Source organism: Dasypus novemcinctus, chromosome 17, assembly GCF_030445035.2.
Source record: "Dasypus novemcinctus isolate mDasNov1 chromosome 17, mDasNov1.1.hap2, whole genome shotgun sequence".
NCBI lineage: Eukaryota > Metazoa > Chordata > Mammalia > Cingulata > Dasypodidae > Dasypus > Dasypus novemcinctus.
This window is the reverse complement of record NC_080689.1, coordinates 4,573,729-4,594,361: the sequence shown is the minus strand read 5'-3', so window position 1 is coordinate 4,594,361 and position 20,633 is coordinate 4,573,729. Positions and strand designations below refer to the sequence as shown.

The window sequence follows — 20,633 nt, the reverse complement described above, 5'->3', positions numbered from 1 at the left end:
TTCACCAGGATCTATTTCAGCTATTTGCATAGATGGATACTGACAGCTCATTGTATCCTACTTGCATTTTACTTGCAATCCCCTGTCTAATGATGGTGAACATCTTTTCATATGCTTATTTACCAACCATGTATCTTCTTTAATCAAGGGTCTGTTCAAATCTTGTGCTTATTTTTAAATTGGGTTGTCTTCTTATTAAGTTTGAGGGTTCTTTGTATATTCTGGATATATGTTATCAGATACGCAATTCAGATCTTTATAAGTGGTTAGTCTTCATTTCAAAACTATTTCTCAAAAAACAGACATTTTAAGTCTAATATATCAATTTTTTCTTTTATGATTTTTGCTTTTTGTGTTGTAAAAAATCTTTGCCTAATGCAAAGATAGGTTTTCTTCTGTTGTTTTATATTATGTTTTGCAGACTTAGGTCTAACATTTACCTCTGTGATCTACTTTGCATTAATTTGCAGATTCTTTGGGATTTTGTTTGTATACAATCAGATTGTTGGCAAATCCAGCTTTATTTCTTTTCTTTTTTCCAATCTTTGTGCTTTCTCTTCTGTCTTATTGTTCTACCTAGTATCTCCTACCCAATATTCAAGCGTGACATCTTGCCTTGTTTCTGATACTAGGGAGAAAGCATTCGGTTTTTCACCATTAAGTATGATGTAAAGGAGGTTTTTTGTAGATGCCTTTTCTCTGGTTGGGAATTGTTAGATTTAAATTCAATACTCTTTAAATAATTATCTTCATATATTTTTTCATGTTTTATGTGAAAATGCCACTTTGGATTTGATGTTTTCTTTGGTTTATTAGCCAGAATGTCACTTAGAGTCTGTTCTTAAGGTACCAATATTTATTCCTTCTATTAAGCGGCTTTCTGGGTTAAAGGCACTGGCAGAACTTCTTCCTGAAACATCAGTGTGAGCTCCTCCACCAGGATCACCAACTCCTTGTAAGCCTTTGGATAATATCATTTCACCCAAACCCTGATTCCCCTAGAAAGATGGTTAATAATTGCTCCATACCATAATAGCCAAAATCTGTTCTTTAGTATGAATTTGTAGTTTCAACTGAAAGCAAAGTTCGGAGTTAGCTCCAGATACTTGATATTGAAACTGCTGAAATCACTGATGGGTTACTTAAGAGCCATACAGGTCTTTAAGTAAAGCTTTCTGTTCTTCTAAGGTATCAATTTTCAAAACACTTTTTGCCAGAGCCTCCTAGAAGTAACCATCATCTTAATCTATAGGAAAAAACTCATAAAATGGATTTTTCTTTCTATGTTTCCAATCTGTCTCAGCAGAAATCTTTCTTACATAGACTTCAGATCATCTCTGTATTCCTATTAAAATACACAGATTTTGAAGCCCTCATACTCTTTTCAATCCATAAAATATAAATATACCCTCCAGATAGATGCACTAGGATGAGTGATAAAGGGATAACAAGAAAACAGCCATATGGAACCTGTCCCACCTCACTATCCCCATCACCCTTGTGTTGCAGTTGGGAGAACTGGAAATCAGGTAGTTTCACCTAGGAAGGCAGAAAAATAAACTAATATCCTTCTTGGCCACACCTCCCATGATCTAGTCCCATAGCACTGAGCTGGAAACTGCTGATGCCTTTGCCAAAATGGTACCACAGTCTACATTTTATTTATGTATCTTGATCTTGTATCCTGTGACCCTGGTGAACTGTTTTTTATTAGCTTTAATAGCTTTTCTGTGGATTCCTTAGGGCTTTCTATATACAAGATCATGTCAACTGCAAATAAAGGTAGTTTTACTTCTTTTCCCATCTGAATGCCTTTTACTTCATTTCTTGTCTAAATGATTTGACTAGAACCTCCAGTACTATATTGAGTGATGTGGTGACAGTGGATATTCTTGTCATCTTCCCTAATATTAGGGGGAAAACACTCATGCTTTTACCACTAAGTACGATGTTAGCTGTGGATTTTTCATAAATGCCCTTTATCCCATTGAGGAAGTTCCCATATATTCCTAGTTTGTTGTTTTTATCATGGAAGAGTGTTGTTTTGTCAAATGCTTTTTCCATGTCTATTGAAATAATCATGTGGTTTTATTAACATTGATTTCCATACATTGAACCAACTTTGCATTCCTGGGATAAACTCCACTTGGTCATGATGTTTAATCCTTTTTATATGATTCTGGGTTTAGTTTGCTAGTATGTTGTTGAGGATTCTGGGTATATATTCATAAGGGATATTGGTCTACAGTTTTCTTTATTGTGATGTCCGTCTAATTTTGTGGTATCAAGGTAATACTGGCCTTGTATAATGAGTTGGGAAATGTTCTCTCCCAAGTCAGTTTTGGTAGTTTGTGTCTTTCTGGGAATTTGTCCATTTCATCTAGATTATCTCATTTTTTTGCATATAGTTGATCACAGTGTTCATTTATAATGCTATTTCTGTGAACATCAGCAATAATGTCACCTTTTTCATTCCTTAATTTGGTAATTTGAGTGTTCTCTCTTTAGTGTTTAATCTAACTAAAGGTTTTTCAGTTTTCTTCATCTTTTCAAAGAACCAAATTGTGGTTCATTTACTTTTCCTATAATCTTTATTGTTTCCTTCCATTTGCTTTGGGTTTAGCTTGTTTTTTTTTTTTTTTTAGTTTCTACCATGCAAGGTTAGGTTTTTAATTTCAGAGCATTTTCTTTTTAAGATAGCCATTTAAAGCCATAAATTTCCCTCTACTCCTGCTTTAGCTACATCCAATAAGTTTTGGAATGTTCTGTTTTGACTTTCATTTTTCTTAAAGTATTTACTAATTTCCCTATAAGTTCTTTACCCCTTTGGTCACTTAGGAGTATGTTGTTTAATTTCCATCTATTTGTGAATTCTCCAGGTTTCCTTCTGTCAATTTCAAGTGGTCACAATTCCATTGTGGTCAACAAACATACTTTAATAACTTCAATCCTTTTAAATCTTGTAAGCCTTTTTTTATTTAATGACCTAACAATTAGTCTGTCCTGGAGAATGTTTCTTGTACAATTGAACAGAATGTGTATTCAGCTGTTGTTGGGTGGACTGCTTTATAGATAGCTATTAAGTGTAGTTGGTTTATAGTGTTGTTGTAGTCTTCTGTCTCCTTGTACTTCTGCCTCATTTTTCTATTATTGAGAATGGAAAATTGATGTCTTCAACTATTATTGACAAATGTCAGTTTTGCTTTTTGTATTTTGGGGCTCTCTTTTTAGATGCATATATATGTTTATAATTTTATATCTTCTTGACAGATTGACCCTTTTATCATTTTAAAATATCCTTCTATGACTTGAGCAATTTTTTTCTTAAAGTCTAATTTATCTGATATTAGTATAGCCACTCTTGCTCCCTTTGTTACTGTTTACATGGTATAGATCCTCTTATTATCTTTGAAAACAAAGACTGTACTTGAATATAAAGTATGTTTCTTGTAGATAAGCATATATGGATCATGATTTTTTTCAAATCCATTCTCCCAATATCTGCCTTTTAATTGGAGTGTTTAATGTGTTTACCTTTTTTTTTAGACTTTATTTATTTCTACCCACCCACTGGTTGTTTGCACTTGCTGTGTCTGTTTGTCTTATTTCTTTAGGAGGCACCGGGACTGCCAGTGTGGGAAGGAGGCACTTAATTGCTTGAGCCACCTCTACTCCCTGTTTTTTTTGTATGTGTGTTTTTCACCAGGAGGCCCCAGGGATCAAACCCGGGTCCTCCCATATGGTAGGCGGAAGCCCTATCACTTGAGCCACATCCGCTTCCTCCACTCCCTGTTTTGTTGTGTCTCTCATGATGTTTTCGTGTCTCTTGTTGCGTCACCTTGTTGCATCAACTTGCCACACCTACTTGTCACAGCAGCCTGCTGTCTTCTTTAGGAGACACCAGGAACCAAACCAGAGACTTCCCATGTGGTAGGTCGGAGCCCAATCTCTTGGGACACATCTGCTTCTCCCAATGCATTTACATTTTATGTAAGTACCTATAAGGTAGGATTTGGCTGTCATTTTGTTATTTAGTTTCTATATGCATTGTCCATTTTCTTCATCTACCCTCCCCTACTGCCACCTTTTATTTTAAATATTGTTCCTATACTAGTTTATTTCCCTTGTGTTTTTAAAATTACAATTAAACCTTTATTTGAAAATAATCTAGTTTGCATTGATACTAATAATTTCAATAACACACAAAAACTTGGCTCCCATGTAGAAATTATGTATTTATACATTATAATCCTAGTAACACATTTTATAATTATTGTTTGTATACAGTCTTTTAAATTAGATTGGGACAAATAAGAGTTACAATAAAAAAGTTTATACTGTTTTTTATTTATTCATGCAATTACATTTAATCATGCTTTTAGTTTATTTGTTTGGGTTCAAATTATCATCTAGTGTTCTTTCATTTCAACCTGAAGGACTCCTTTTAGTATTTCTTTTAGCAATGAACTCTCTTAGTTTTTATTTGTCTGGAATCATTTTCATTTTACTTTCATTTTTTGAAGGACAGTTTTGCTGGATATAAAATTCTTAGTTGACAGTGTTTTTCTTTCAGCCTTTTCAGTATGACATCCCATTGCGTTCTGACTTTCATGATTGAGAAATCAGTTGTTAATCTTATTGATCATCCCTTGTGGATGATGAGTCACTTCTCTCACTGCACTCAAAATTTTTTTTCTCTTTGAATTTCAATAGTGTGATTATGTGTCTAGCTGTTAAGTCTCTGAGTATAACCTAGTTAGAGTTCATTCAGATTCTTGGACATGTAGATTGTTTTTCACCAGATTTGAGGCGTTAATAACGATTATCTCTTCAAATATTCTTTCTTCCCCCTACTCTTTCTTCTAGTCTTATGAATTCAATTATACATATATTAGACTGCTTGATGTTGTCCTATGTTTTTAAGGCTCTGTTCATTTTTTTAAAAAATTTGTTTCTTATCTCAAATATTTGACCTTTGACAAGACTATTCCACAAGCCAAGCTTTTAACCCAAAGAAGGGATTTTAAGATTGGCATTTCATGCCAAAAAAAGGATAAACTTGGGGTATAGCTGCATGAGGGGATAGTAGAAAAATTTATCAGGGAAACTTTTTTTTAAAATACCAATTTTTTTTTTGTTTAAAAATATCAATTTAGAAGTAATTAGTAGTAATTAGTATACATCTCTATAAACCTAAATTCAGTTCAAAGTCTATCTTGCTCAAAGTGTATCTATAAAATGGCTATATAGAAGCTTGTAGAAACTTTTGTACTTTGTAGTCACATATAAGCTTATGGCATAATATATATTCTTTTTTTTTTTAAGTTGTACTGAGATATATTCACATACCATACAGTCCATCCAAGGTGTACAATCAGTGGCTTTTAGTATAATCACAGAATTGTGTATTCATTATTACAGTCGAGGTCAGAACTTTTTCATTTCTCCAAAAAGAAAAAAATCCATGCCCCTTAGTGGTCACCTCACAAACCTTCCCCAGCGTTGCACAACCTCTAATCTAATTGTCTCTATAAATGTATTTATATGTAAAGAATATTAAGATATTAACTAGTCCACAGTTTGCATTAGGTATATTTTTCCCATACACCCCCCCGTTATTAACACCTTGTAACAGTGACATACATTTGTTACAGTTCATGAAAGAACACTCTTATATTTGTGCTATTTACCACAGATGTTGTCCACCCTGGGGTTTACTAAGCTCTAAAGCCCCATGTTTTATCCTCTACCTTTCCTTTTAGTAATACGGACCTAAAACTTTCCCTTTCAACCTCACTCACATGAGCACTTCAGCACTGTTAATTACATTTATAGGAATGGCTTCCTTCATGTCTGTCCATTTCCAAACATTTACAATCAACTTAAACATTAATTCTGCCCAAGTTAAGCATCAGCTCCCCATTCTATCTCCTGGTAACCTAACTTTATGACTTTGCTTAATACATTTAGTTCTTATTAGTGAGATCATACAATATTTGTCCTTTTGTATCTGACTTATTTCATTCAGCGTCCTCCGGTGCATCCATGTTGTCACATGCATCAGGACTTCATTCCTTCTTACTGCCAAATAATATTCCATCTTACATATATACCATATTTTGCTTATCCATTCACTGGACACAGGTTACTTCCATGTTTTGGCCACTGTGAAAAATCCTGCTAAGAACATGTGTGCAAATGTCTGTTCCTGTCCCTGCTTTCAGTTCTTCTGGGCATATACCTAGTGGTGGGATTACTGGATCATGTGGCAATTCGATACTTAGCTTCCTGGGGAGCCACCACTGTCTTCCACAGCAGCTGCACCATTTTAGAGTCCCACCAACAGGGAATGAGTGTTGTTCTTTCTCCACATCCTCTTGAACACGTATACTTTTGTTTGTATAATAGTGTCCATTCTAGAAGGTATGAAATGATATCTCACTGGGGTTTTGATTTGCATTTCCCTAATAGCTAGTGATGCTGAGCCTTTTTACATATGGTTTTTGGTTGTTGATATTTCTTCTTTGGAATAATGTCTATTCAAGTTTTTGCCCTTTCTTAAATTTTTTGTAATTTAAAAAATTTATTTTAATCAGTGTTACTCATTACTCAACACAATAATAACTACACAATAAATATGTTTTAGTCAGTAGTTACAGTCCCCCCCACCCCCTTATTTCTGTTCATTTCCCAATCTTGGGGATTTGGGATAATGTCTACTCTGGCTACTTCAGGCTGAGAACAGATGTAAATACTATAGGGCAGAGGAATGGAATTGTTTTCTTGCAGTTGAGGAGACTCCCTCCTTTTGGGCTGGGGCTGGTCTATCATCATTGTATTATTAGTTGTCCAGGGCAGGCCTGAAGAGGAGAGTATGAGCTGGCCACATATTTTTGTCTATTTCTTAAATTGGGTTGTTGGTCTTTTAATTGTTGAGCTATAGGATTTCTTTATATATGGTGGATAGGAAACCCTGATAGGATATGTGGTTTCCAAATACCTTCTCCCATTGCATAGGCTGCTTTTTCACTTTCTTGACAAAGTCCTTTGAGGCACAGAAGTATTTTTATTTTGAGGAGGTCTCATTTGTCTGGTTTTTCTTTTGTTGCTTGTGCTTTGGCTATAAAGTTTAAGAAACCATTGCCTATCACAAGATCTTGAAGATGCTTCCCTACATTTTCTTCTATGAGTTTTATGGTACTGGCTCTTATATTTTGGTCTTTGATCCATTTTGAATTAATTTTGTCTAGGGTGTGAGGTAGGGATCCTCTTTCTTTTGGATATGACTATCCACTTCTCCCAGTGACATCTCTTGAAGAAACTGTTTTGTCCCAGTTGCATGGACTTGGCAGTCTTGTAAAATATCAATTAGCTGTAGATATTAAGGTCTGTTTCTGACCTCTCAATTTAAATCCACTGGTCAGTATATCTTTATGCCAGCTCCATGCTGTTTTGACCACTATAGCTTTGTAATCCTTTTTTTAAAATTGTTCATCTTATTTCTGTTCTTTCATTCTTCTTTTTATTTGTGTAATAGTCTTTAAAGTTAGGAAGTGTGAGTCCTCCAACCTCATTCTTCTTTTTCAAGGTGTTTTTGTATAACTTGCACCCCTTACCCTTCCAAATTGATAATTGGCTTTTCCATTTCTGTAAAGTAAGCTTTTGGAATACTGATTTAGATTGCACTGAATCTGTAAATCAATTGGATAGAACTGACATCTCAATGATACTTAGTATTGCAACATGAACACAGACTATCCTTCCATTTATTTAGGTTTTCTTTTATTTCTTTTAGCAATGTTTTATAGTTTTCTTTGTACAGGTCCTTTACATACTAGGCGAAGCATGTATTCCTAGAAGTATTGCTAGATATTTGATTCTTTTAGTTGCTATTGTAAATGAAATTTTTAAAAATTTCTTCCTCAGATTGCTCATTACTAGCATGTAGAAATGCTGATTTTTGCATGTTAATCTTGTATCCTGCCACTTCACTGAACTCTTTTATTAGCTCTAGTGGTTTAGTTTTTGGGGCTTCCTATATATAGGATCATACCATCTGCAAGGAGGGAAAGTTTTACTTCTTCCTTTCCAGTGTGGATAACTACCTTAGCTAGAACTTCTAGCACAGTGTTGAATAACAGTGGTGACAGTAGGCATCCTTGTCTTATTCCCAATCTTAGAGGAAACGCTTCCAGCCTTTCACTGTGGAGTTCAATGTTAGCCAAGTGTTTTCCATACATGCCTGAGATAGTGTGAGACGCACCCCAGAAAAACTGTGTTCTTGAAGCTGTCCCTTCCTGTGGGTGTGAACGTATTGTGGGTGTGGGTCGTTTGATTCGGTTAATTTGGTTAAGGGCCTGTTGATTAGGTTACTTCAATAAGGTGTGGCCCAGTGTGAGTCTTAATCCTCGTACTGGAATCCTTTAGAAACAAGAGGAATGTGGAGAGAGATGGGAGAAAGCCGCAGGGGTTGAGAGAAAGTCACTGAAGCCAGAGGCTGAAAGCAGGGAGCCCGGTGCAGAGGGAGCGACACAGACGCACACGTGCCGTGGCCTGTGACACAGGAGTCCAGGGTCGCTGGCAGCTGGTCTTGGGAGAGAAAGCATAGCCTGATGATGCCTGGATTTAGACATTTTTTCAGCCTCAAACCTGTAAGCTTACAAACTAATACATTCCCATTGCTGGGAGCTGATGTAGCTCAAGTGGTTGAGCGCTTGCCTCCCATATACGAGATTCCAGGTTTACTCCCTGGTACCTCCTGAAAACAAAGCCAAAAAATTCCCATTGTGAAAGCCAACCCATGGGAAGTGGATGTGGCTCAAGCTGTTGGGCTCCTGCCTACGGCACGGGAGTTCCCTGGTTGGGTTCCTAGTGCCTCCTAAAGACAAGCAAGACAGTGAGCTGATGTGACAGGCAGGTGTGGCAAGCCGACATATGATGACACAAGACACGAAAACATAACGAGAGACACAACAAAGCAGGGAATGGAGGTGGTTCAAGCAATCAGGCACTTCCCACTCACACTGGAGGTCCTGGGGGCCCTGGGTTTGGTTCCCGGTACCTCCTAAAGAAACAAGATGAACAGACACATCAAGTGTAAATGAGGGAATGGGAAGAAATAAACCTTTTTTAAAAAGTCAATCCAGGGGAGCAGATGTAGCTTAGTGATTGAGTGCCTGCTTCCCATGTACGAGGTCCTGGGTTCAATCCCAGTTACCTCCTTTAAAAAAAAAAAAGGCCAATCCTAGCAAACTAAAACAATGCCCTTAATCGTGTTGAGGAAATTTTTGTCTATTCCTATCTTTCAAAGTGTTTTTATCAAGAAAAGGCACTGGATTTTGTCAAATGCCTTTTCTGCATCAATTGAGATGATTATGTGTTTTTTTTTCTCCTTCAGTTTGTTAATGTGGTATATTACATTAATTGATTTTCTTGTGTTAAACTACCCTTGATAGTTAAACTTACCCTTGACAGGATAAAACTCACTTGATCATGGTGTATTCTTTTGATATACTGTTGGATTCAATTTGCAAGTATTCTGTTGAGAACTTTTGCATCTATATTCATTAGAGAAATTGGTCTGTAGTTTATCTGACTTTGGCTTTGGTATTAGGATAATGTTGGTGTCACAGAATGAGTTAAGTAGTGTTCCCTCTCCAGTTTTTTGGAAGAGTTTGAATGGGATTGGTATTAATTATTCTTGGAATGATTGGTAGAATTCACCTATGGAAGCATCTGATCCTGGGCTTTTTCTCCATTGGGAGGTTTTTGAGACTGATTCAAGCTCTTTAATTGTAATTGGTCTTTTTGAAGTTTTCTGTTTCTTCTAGAGTCAGTGTAGGTTGTCTGTGTGTTCCTAGGAATTTGTCCATTTCATATAAGTCATCTAATTCACTCCCTCTTAGGAGCCTTTTTATTTCTGTAGGGTTAGTAGTGATGTTCACTCTCTCATTTCTGATTTTATCTTCTCAAAGAACCAACTTTTCATTTTGTTGATTCTGTTGTTTCTTATTCTCAATTTCATTTATTTTTTGGCCTAATATTTATTATTTCTTTCCTTCTGCTTGCTTTGGGATTAGTTTGCTCTGTTTTTTTTCCTCCAGGTATGCAATTAGGTCTTTGATCTTCGCACTTTCTTCTTCTTTTAGTGAAGGCATTTAAGGTTATAAATTGTCCTCTTTGTACTACCTTTGCTGCATCCTTTACATTTTGATATGTTGTGTTCTCATTTTCATCCATCCCAATTTCTCCTTTGACTCACTAAGAGTGAGCTGTTTAACTTCCATACATCTGAGACCTTTCCAGTTCTCCACCTGTTATTGATTCCCAATTTCATTCCATTGTGGTCAGAGTAAGTGCTTTGTATAATTTCTATCTATTTTATTGAGACTTGTTTTGTGACCCAACGTGTAGTCTGTTTTGAAGAATGATTCATGTGCACTTGGGAAGAATGTATATCCTGCTGTATGTGGGATGCAGTGTTTGTATATGTCTGTTACGTCTGGTTCATTTATTGTATTATTCAAGTTCTGGTCCCTTATTGATCTTCTATTTAGCTGTTCTGTTGAGAATGGTATACTGAAGTCTCCAACTATTATTATAGAGATGTCTATTTCTCCCTTCAGTTTTGCTAGTGTTTGTCTGCTGTTTTGGTGGATTGCCACTTTTTGTAATATATAATGCCCTCCTTTGTCTTGTAAAATAGTTTTGCATTTAAAGTCTATTTCATCCAATATTAGCATAGCCACCCCAGCTCCCTTTTGGTTACTGTTGGCATGGACTATCTTTTCACTTTCAATCTTTTTGTGTCCTTGGGTCTAATGTGAGTCTCTTGTAGACAGCATATAGATGTATATTTTTGTCTTGCTTTTTACCCTTTTATTACCCTTGTTGATAATCTTCATTTCTACATGCTTCTGCAAGCCTCTCTCTTTTCCTTTTAGGCTGAAGAATTCCCTTTAGTATTTCTTGTTGGGTCTATTCATTTTTATTTATCTTAAAAAAATTTTTTTTGTTTCTCTCTCCAGATAATCTCAACTGCCCTATTTTCAGGTTCACTGATTCTTTTGTCCATAATCTGCTGTGAGCCCCTCTTAAACTTTTCATTTCAGTTATTCTAATTTTCAACTCCAATTTCTATTGTTTTTTTAATACTACCTTTTCTTCATATTCTCTTTGGTGAGACACCATTCTCATAGTTTCTCTAGTTCTTTGAACATATTTAAAATAGCTGATTTAATGTTTTCTAGTAATTCTGACACTGAGGCTTTCTAGGGAATAGTCTGTATTACTTTCCCTTTTTTCCTGTGTATGGTACTCGGTTTTGCTGCATATCTCAATTTTTTGTTGAAAATTGGACATCTTTAATAAAAGCATAACATGACGAACCAGGAAATCAGATTGTTTCCCCCACTCCTATGGTTTGTTATTGTTTGTTCATTTTTAGTGACTTTCCTACACTAATTCTATAAAGTCTACATTCTGTGTTGTGTTTGGTCACTGAACGCTCTGCTCAGCTAACTTAGTAGTCAGTTAAGGATTCAAAGGAGATTTCCATAAATACCTGAACCACCGTGTCTCCCTGTCCCTGCTGACAGTCTTTATGTACGGGGCATGCGCTCACTGCTGGACCTGGCAGCTGAGCACTCTCCCTTAGCCTTCGCTTTCTGCTTGTGAAGAACCTCACAGGTTCATTTCCTGCATACGTCCATAGGAAGTCTGCCACCTTCTTTCCACCTTTCAGAGTCTTCGTACGTTTTTTGTTGTTGTTGTGGTATATCCAGGATATTTTAGTTAGAAGACGGTATCAATGGGAAGAAAGGGGTTATTCCACCTTGGCCAGAGCAGGAGGTTTTGAACCACTTGGTGCCTTGAACATTCAATGACCATTAAAAGAAGTCATTAACCTTTCAGTATTAAACCATCAGGGAACCTTCCTTCCTCCTCAGAAGATTTTCTTGTTTTTTTTTTAACTATCAACCAAATCCTTTCATACTTTTCCCTGTCCTTTTCTTACATCAGTTACGCTGTCTTTCATATAATTCATCAACCATCTTACAAAATAAGGCATCAGGCATCTTAACATTTACTTGCTTGAGAAAAGCACTAGAGTATCAACAATTTGGTACAACAAAGGGCCTGGTGGAGATGGAGTCTACAGGGTGGAAAAGAGCGTAGAGATCAACGATGGCGCCGACCGTGGGACCTGGGTGGTGGGCCGCATGGCAGTGCTGAGTGGAAACTGAGAAGTCAAGGGTAGGACCATCTGGTGAGAGGGGGTGATGAGTTTAGTTCTGGAAAAGATGGTCATGGACTGGAAGACCAAATGTCATTGTCAGTTCTACCCAAATTGACTGACAGACTCAACGTGATCCCCAGTGAAAATGCTAAAAGCCTAGTTTGCAGAAATGGAAAAGCCAATTACCAAATTTATTAGGAAAGGTAAGGAGCCCCAAATAGCCAAAAACATCTTGAAAATGAGGTTGGAGGAACTGAGACTTTGTGTCTTTAAAACATATGAGAAACGTACAGTGGCCAAAACAACATGGTACTGGCATAAAGATGTACATATTGACCAGTAGAACCGAACCGAGGTCAGAAACAGACGCCCACGTACATGGTCACGTGAGCTGCGACAATCTTGCCAAGTCTACTCAGCTGGGACAGGACAGTCTCTTCGGCAAATCACGCTGGGGAACTCGATATCTATATGCAAAAGAATGAAAGAGGACCCCTACCTCACACAAAAATCAATTCAAAATGAATCAGAGACTTAAATATAAAGGCAGGAACAAAAAACCAGAAGAAAATGCCGGGAAATACCTTCAAGATTTTATGGTAGGCAAATCATTTCTTATTTAGACTATACTCCAAGCACAAGCAATGAGAAAAAAAAAATAGAGAAATGGTACCTCCTCAGATTAATTACTCTTGTGCTTCAAAAGACTCAAGAAAGTGGGGAGTGGGGCAAATAGGAATCCCTTATTTTTTCTGTGTAATAGTTTGTGTAATCTAACTATCTTTTTAAAAAAATAAAAAATATATTTAAAAAAACTCAAGGTGAAAAGGCAACCTCTCAATGGGAGAAAATACTCGAACCACAAATCTGAAAAGGGTTTAATATCCACAATATATAAAGACATCCTACGACTCAACAACAAAAAGACAGCCCAATTAAAAAATAAGCAAAAGACTTAGATATTTTTCCAAAAAGGAAATACAAATGGCCAAAAAGTGCTTGAAAAAGTTCTCAACATCACTTGCTATTAGGGAAATGCACATCAAAACACAATATCATGTCACACCTACCAGAAAAAACACAGAAAACTACAAATGTTCTAGAGGATGTGGAGAGACAGGAACAGCTCATTCACTGTTGATGGGAATGAAAGAGAGTTTGGTGGTTCCTCAGGTACTAAGTATGGAATTACCACATGACCTGGCAATCCCACCCCTTGGTATATACCCAGAAGGACTGAAAGCAGAGATGCAAACAGCCAGCTGCACACTGATTTTCAGAGCAGCATTATTCACAATTGCCAAAAGATGGAAACCACTCACGTGTCCATCAACTGATGAAAGGATAGACAAAATGTGATATATCCCTACAATGGAATATTATTCATCTGTAAGAAGGGAAGTCCTGACGCATGCAACAACACAGATGAGCCTGGAGGACATTATGTTGAGGAAATAAGCCAGACATAAAAGGACAAATATTGTATGACCTCATGAAAATAAACTAAATAGGCAAACTCGGAGAGTTAAAAATCTGGAATACGAGGTTACCAGGAGATAGAATGAGGGTAGGAAATGGAGAGCTGATGCTAAATTTGTGCAGGATTTTTAATTGGGTCGATTGTAAATGGTTCGGAAATGAATAGAGAGGAGATGGTCGCACATTACTGAGTTTAATAGTGTGGAATTATGTATGTGATTGTGTTTGAAAGGGGAAGTTTAGTGTTGAGTATGTGTCTAGACATAAAGGTAGAGGATAAACCACGGGACTGTATTAACACACAGAACCTGGTTGTGGATGATAACTGGTTAATAGCACAAATACATGAATGCACTTTCACGAACTAGAAAAAATGTACATAACCATTACAAGGAGTTAATAATAGGGTAGTATATTGGGAAAAATACATCTAAAGCAAACTCTGGACTATAATTAAAAGCAGTATCTTAATATTCTTTCATCATTTGTAACAATGGTACCGGTCCAATGCTAAGTGTTAATAACAGGGGTATAAGGGGCACGGGGCTTCTGTTCTTAGAGAAACGTTTTAAAATTGATTGTTGGGAAGTGGTTGCGGTTCAACTGACAGAGCATTGGCCTACCACATGGAGGGTCCAGGGTTCAATACCCAGGGCCCCCTGACCAGTGTGGTGAGCTGGCCCATGCACAGTGCTGCCCCACGCAAGGAGTGCAGTGCCACGCAGGGGTGTCCCCTGCAAGGAGAGCCACCCTGCGTGAAAAAAGTGCAGCCCGCCCGGGAGTGTGCCGCACACAGGGAGCGCTGACGCAGGAAGGTGACGCAACAACAACAAAAAAAGTGACGCAGATTCCCGGTGCTGCATGACAAGAAGGCAAGTGGACACAGAAGAACACACAGCAAATGGACAGAGAGAGCAGACAACGGGTAGGGGGTGGGGAGAAATAAATAAATCAAATCTTAAAAAATGAATAAAATAAATAAAATAATGGAGCTGGTGTTTCTGCGTGATGGAATTGGACTCAGAGGGGATCTCTTTTCACAAGACTTGCATGCTACTTTACTGGAATTGTAGTTGGTGCTGGGGTTTTAGATATATTTAGGGGATTTGAATCTCTGGACTGATAATATGACACCCAGGCCCAGAGCCTCAACAGACTTCAGCTCCTACACTCTGGTTTATTGGACTTACCCACTCAGCTAACATGGAGTTGAAGAAGGTCAACCACCACACCATGGAGCCTAGAGTGTCTACAACTGAAAGCAGGAGGATTGCATCCAGTACCCATGTGGAATCTAAGGCCCCACTTGACATAGGTGTGCAATGGACACAACCAATCCAATGTCCACAGAGAAAATGTGGAATGGGTGTGGGAACGGTAGCCATGGTGGCTGCTGGGTTTGGGGAACGGGAGGAAGAGATGAGATGTGGAGGCGTTTTCGGGGCTTGGAGTTGTCCTGGATAGTGCTTCACGGACAATTACGGGACATTGTAGATCCCCCCAGGGCCCACTGGATGGAACGTGGGAGAGTGTGGGCTATGATGTGGACCATTGACTATGGGGTGCAGTGATGCTCAGAGATGAACTTACCAGGTGCAATGGATGTGTCACGATGATGGGGGAGAGTGTTGCTGTGGGGGGAGTGGGGGGTGGGGGCGGTGGGGTTGAATGGGACCTCATATTTTTTGAATGTAATTTTTAAAAATAAATAATTAAAAAAAAAAAAGAAGGCAAAACTACGTGATTCTATTAGCGCTCCTCTAGTAGCGGCAGGCTCTGACGGCTGCAGGCTGTGTGGATACATCCCAGTAAATGTGCCTTACGAAAGGTCGCCGCCCGCGGGGAGACAGGCGGAGACGGGCTGAGAGGGGGCCGAGGCAGCGGGGGCTGCTCCCGGCGGCGCTGGGAGGACGTGGCCGGGCCGGGGTGCCCACGAAGTGACGCTGCGTGGAGCCGGAGCCACGAGCGCGGCCGCGCCGCGGGGGGCGGCCACAGGGGCCCGGGAGGGAGAAGTCCGCGTCCACGGCGCGGCAGGCGCCGCTGCCCCACAGGAAGGGAGGTGACACGCAGGGACGGTCTGCACGGAAGGGCCCTGACCAGCGGGGGTGGAGGTGGGGCAGCGCGGACGAGAGCAGCCGGCGGCCGGGGCCGAGGCGGGGCAGGACGAGCCGGGGCGCGGGGCCCGCCCTGTCCCCGCCGTGGACACCTGCCCGCGCCAGCCCCTCCCTCGGCCTCCTGCCTGTCCGGTGGCGCAGGAGAGGACGGTGGCAGCCCCGCGCATCCGCAAGGGACCCGGGTCCGCCGGGAACGCGGACCTGCTGGCCTGGCCGGGAAGGCCCCCGCAGGGCGGAGGCACGCAGGGCCCCCGGGAGGGGACGGCCCGCCCGCGGTCCTGGGATGCACGGGCTCACACGGCTCCCGGCCGCGCCCAGCGCTGCCCGGCCGGCCCCGGGCTCAGGGCCCTCCGCGCCCCCGAGCGCCCACCACGGCCTCCCCGCGCCCTGGCCGGGAGCGGTGTCGGCCAGGACGCCTCTGCCTCCCGCCACGGGCAGCTGGGGGGCGGGGGCACGGGGCCGCTCCAGGGAGGAGCCCCTGCAGTCCTCTCCTCGGTCCGCCAGGGCCCGCGACGCTCCTGGAAGGAAAGGAGGGCCGCCCGGGCGCGGAAGGGATGCTGCTGCTCCAGTCCTCGCGGTCCTCGCTCCTCTCTTGAGCCTCTGAGCGGAGGACAAAGGTGTCCCTGCGCCCACAGGCCGGCCGGCCCGTCTCTGCGGAGACCCTCGCGGGCAGCGGGGGACGGCAGCGGGGAGCCCCAGCTTCCAGGGGGCGTTTCAGACCCAGCAGGGCGGCTCCCTCACTGCGCTTCACTCGGACAGGCTCTCGGGAAGGAGGCGGTTTTGAGGGAGGGCAGGAGAAAGCGGCCAGGGAAACGGCGCGGGGCGAGGGCTGCCGGGAGGCGCCGGGGCCGCGGGGACCCAGGGCACAGTGCCCCGCGGGCCCGGCCCAGCTCCCTGCAGGCGCACGAGGCCTTCTCCTCCTCTCTCGAGGGGATGACGGAGCAGCGGCAGCTCTTCAGCGTGGCCTGGGGTCCCTGAGGAGAGGGTGCCAACCGGCAGGCTAATGTCGCTACTGGACAAGTGCAGCCCAGCGCGGAGGTGACGGCTCTCCCAGCGTGGCTGGAAGCAGCCGCAGCCCCCACCTCTTACCTCCATCAGTGCAAAGCACCCGAGGGCTCCCCGGGGCCTGAGAGCCAAATCGTCCCGCGGGCATCTACACGGCAGGCGCCGAGGCGCAGCCAGCACCACCAGAAGGGCGCGCCGGGGCCAGGGCAGGGGCCGGGGCGGGGGCGTGCTCCCGTGGACGGCCACTGCTTGTCTTTAAAGAAGGAATCAGGCCCGGCCGAGAGCAGCTCTAAATACAGCATGGGCCTGACGCTGCGAGGCCCAGGGGGCTGGTCAGGACCTAGGAACGACGCCACGAGAGCACCAGCGCTGACAACAGGGGCCTGTTTTCAAGGTCACCTCGAGGGAGAGGCTGGACAGAGGCCAGAGGCAGCAGGCGATGGGGCACGGACCTCGCGCCAAGCGAGTGCCGTGCAGCTGCCGTGCAGCTCTTCCTTGGCAAGCCCAGCGTGACCGGGAGCTGGCACCGGGGAGAGGCCTTTGGTGTGGTCCCTGGTGTCAGGACGAGCACCGCCAAGAAAAGGACGGTCTCCTTGGCCACATACAAAGGAAACGCGTCTGTAAGGCAAAGACGAAGCCTGAGATAGCTGACAAATAGGTTTACAAAAATCAGCAACATGTGCCAGAGGCGTTAGTGCACTGTGAGTGAGGAACAATCTATATGAAAAAGACCAACACTCCAGCCCAGTCGCAAAGGTGGAAACGCCCGTGAAGGCACGACAGATGTGCAGAGTTCACAGTGATCCAAGAAATGGAAATTCAGAGAGGGGCCGTGCCCAGTGGTGACGAGAACCAAGGGGCAGGCGCACGGGGCAGCGCTTGGCGCCAGCGGGCGCTGGGCAGACGCAGCAGCAGAGCCCAGGCCTGCCCTGGTTGCCGCCCCCTGCGGCTCCTGTGCCATGGGAGATGGAAACCGGCCAAGACGGGCTCCCGGGTTTAGACACAGGTGCCCTCGGTGCGGCCAGCGGCGGCCCAGCCCCGGCCTTCCAGCCTCCCAAGGAAGCAGGTGAGACCGACTTCAGCGTTGGTGTCAGTTGTTTATTGTCATTCTAAAGACGAGCAGATTTACAGCATCCATGGCTTTGAAGGGCTAAGAATATATAAAACAGTAACTCTGTGTCTATGCATATTAACACTGCCCCCAACAGTCAATACAAGTGTCGTCGTGCGCCGCGCTCGGCAAGTACAGCTGGGAGGGCCGGAGCTGTAGCTTATGGCGTTCGTACATCGTTTAGGGACCCAAGGCACGTGCTGCGGGTCCGCTCAGGGGTCGGGGGCCACCCGGGCTTCGGCACGCTTGGGGTGCCGGGTGGGGAGCGCCGTCAGGACCCTCCGAGTGGCCCGCAGGACGCCCCTTGCGCTCCCAGCCACCAGGCGGGCCGGCAGCTCCGCGCAGCCTGCCCCGGCGGCACAGGGGCGCGGTGGCGGCCCGCGGGGTCGGCGTCCCGGCCACGGGCTCCGCGCGGGAACGCGGGCCCTGGGCACGAGGCCCGTCAAAGGACCACGGGCAAACGGGCTCAGCAGGCGCTCTGCTCCTGCCGAGAGACCAGACACTTAATGCTCTTCAGACGAGAAATGATTCTGAAAACAATATGGGTAAAATATTTAATCTTAAAAATCAAGGGTACATTTTAAAAGGTAGTGCTGATAAAATGAGAAATGATGGAAATAGAGACCAGAACAATTACAAACCGGATGAGACGACAGAGGCAGAGGGCTAAAACTCGTTTCCGGTGGGCGGGGACTGACGCTCACGGGGACATCTGGTCGCGGCAGCGGCCTCGGCGGCTGCAGGGGGCCCTGGGGCAGGGAGGTGGGGGCAGCGAGTGGGGCCACCCTCCCGGCGTCTCCCCGCGGGGCCCAGGCCAGGGCAGGCTCCGTGCCGACCAGCGGGAAGGCCGCCAGCTGCCAGCGCCTCAGCGTCGTGTCTCAAGACGTCCAAGAGCCTCTAGAACGTGAGGCACCGTCACTTCCAAGGGGTCCATAAACAGGGTTTTCACTGCTCAGCCTCGCTGGCCTGGGCCGCCTACGTTTCTTTTACAGCCTTTAAGTAGCGTGTCAGCATGATTATGACAAATAGACTTGATAACACATCAACTCCTAAGGGAAACGCTATGTGCAAGTAAGACTGATCATCATCTTCTAAAAGATGACCAGACTGTGTTTGCTCTGTAATTCTTAAGTTTTTATGGCCCATAAATCGCTTTCAAAACCTCATTTGAGGGAGATAATTCCAACTGTTTCTTGATAGTCATCTCACAGAACCGGAGGAGAGGAGGAGAGCAACAATGATAGCAAACTCGAAAACAGGCCGCTTTATCAGACATCACACACGGTTATACTGTCTTTAAGAAGATAAACTGGAAATCGTGCAAAAAAACATCCGCAGGAGAGTAGGCTTCCACTATCTCCACGCGCGTGAATTCCCTGTCGGTGTGTGGGCTGCGCGGCGCCCAGCGAGCCGCGTCTGAGGTCACGGAGGCGGAAACTCAGCAGCCGAGGGGAGGGGGCGCGGGGCAGGGCCTGGAGGGCAGCCGGCCAGGGGGAGCGGCCTCAGGCGGCCGGCGGCCCTGTCCCTGGCGAGGGACGCCGAGGAGGGCGGCCGCGCTGCGCCGTCTGCAGGGGCCTTCCAGCAAGTCCGAGCAGCCTCGCTGCCGCTCGCGTGGGCCGAGCCTGCGGAGGGCCTGGGAGGACCCGGCTTTCCCGCAGGTGCGTCAACAGGCAGCAGCAGGTACCGGTCTGCCTGGGAGCAACTGCTTAATGTGTTACTTACTGTTTTACGTTTAGATTTTTTAAAAGTAGATTGTACCTAAATGCTCATTTTTCAGTTACTCGGTAGAAAAATAAGTTACGTGAGCAGCTGCCTAAACGGGCGTTTTACACTCTCCTAGCGCTTCACGTACCTCGCTTGTCACATGGGTCACTACCGGTGAGCTCTGTGTCATCGTGGCTGGAACGACGGCAACGGGCAGGCGGCACTATCCAAACTATCGAACCACACGTTACCTCCCAGTGACTCCAACGGAAAACACAGAGAGAACAAAAAACATGCTCCATAGACTCTTTAGTGAAATATTTTTAAAAAACGCAAAAATAAAAAGCCATCCTTCAGGTCTTCTCGAGGAAGTCGTGTAAGACACTAGCGGGGCCGCACGTTACGCAGCGGCCAGGGAGAGGAGACCGTGCTCACGTTTCAACTTTTCCGTAAGTCCCCTCGGGAGGCCTGTAATGTCTGGGGAAAGCCTTCAGCTGCAGGGAATTAAACGCATATTTGCGACTTCCAACATTCTTCATTGTATTTTCTCTTCGACAACCCTCACTGGGGAAAAAAACAAGCACAAGAAATGACAGCAGTAAAAAAGGAAAAAAGGAAAGACTTAAACTAAGATGAAATGACACGATTATTTTCATAGCATTAAAAAGAAGACTGCGTAAGTTGCACGGGCGCAGGGCTCGCTGACAACAACACACACGGAGGACGGCGGGTTCTCAATGGGCAGTTAAGAAGCTGGGGGTGGGTGGGCACAGGCTGGACCCAGTGGAAGCAAATGCTGCCAAAGGCCCGTGGTTCCCTGTATTCAGGCCGTGTCCAGTTACTCGAGGGCTCTGTCCCAGCTCGTGGGTCAAAGGCTGTTACACAGAAAACTACACGGAGAAAAAGGCGCGGTCCCTCTCACCGGCCTGGAAGAACTGTATTCTCTAGATTGGGGGCCATTAGGGACCGCTGTTAATCGCGT

The 20,633-nt window shown here is 43.9% G+C and overlaps 1 protein-coding gene across 15 annotated transcripts in view; it reads right to left on the bottom strand.

Annotated features, from left to right (window-relative positions):
• Positions 1 to 17,913: 17,913 nt before the first annotated feature.
• Positions 17,914 to 20,633, bottom strand: part of INPP4A (inositol polyphosphate-4-phosphatase type I A) — a 102,406-nt gene continuing 99,686 nt past the window's right edge. For all 15 annotated transcript variants that reach the window (XM_058278155.2, XM_058278154.2, XM_058278143.2 and 12 more), the window contains one exon: positions 17,914 to 20,215. In XM_058278155.2, coding sequence (XP_058134138.1) covers positions 20,083 to 20,215 — 133 coding nt within the window. In that variant the 3' untranslated portion in view covers positions 17,914 to 20,082. The remainder of the gene's footprint in view (positions 20,216 to 20,633) is intronic.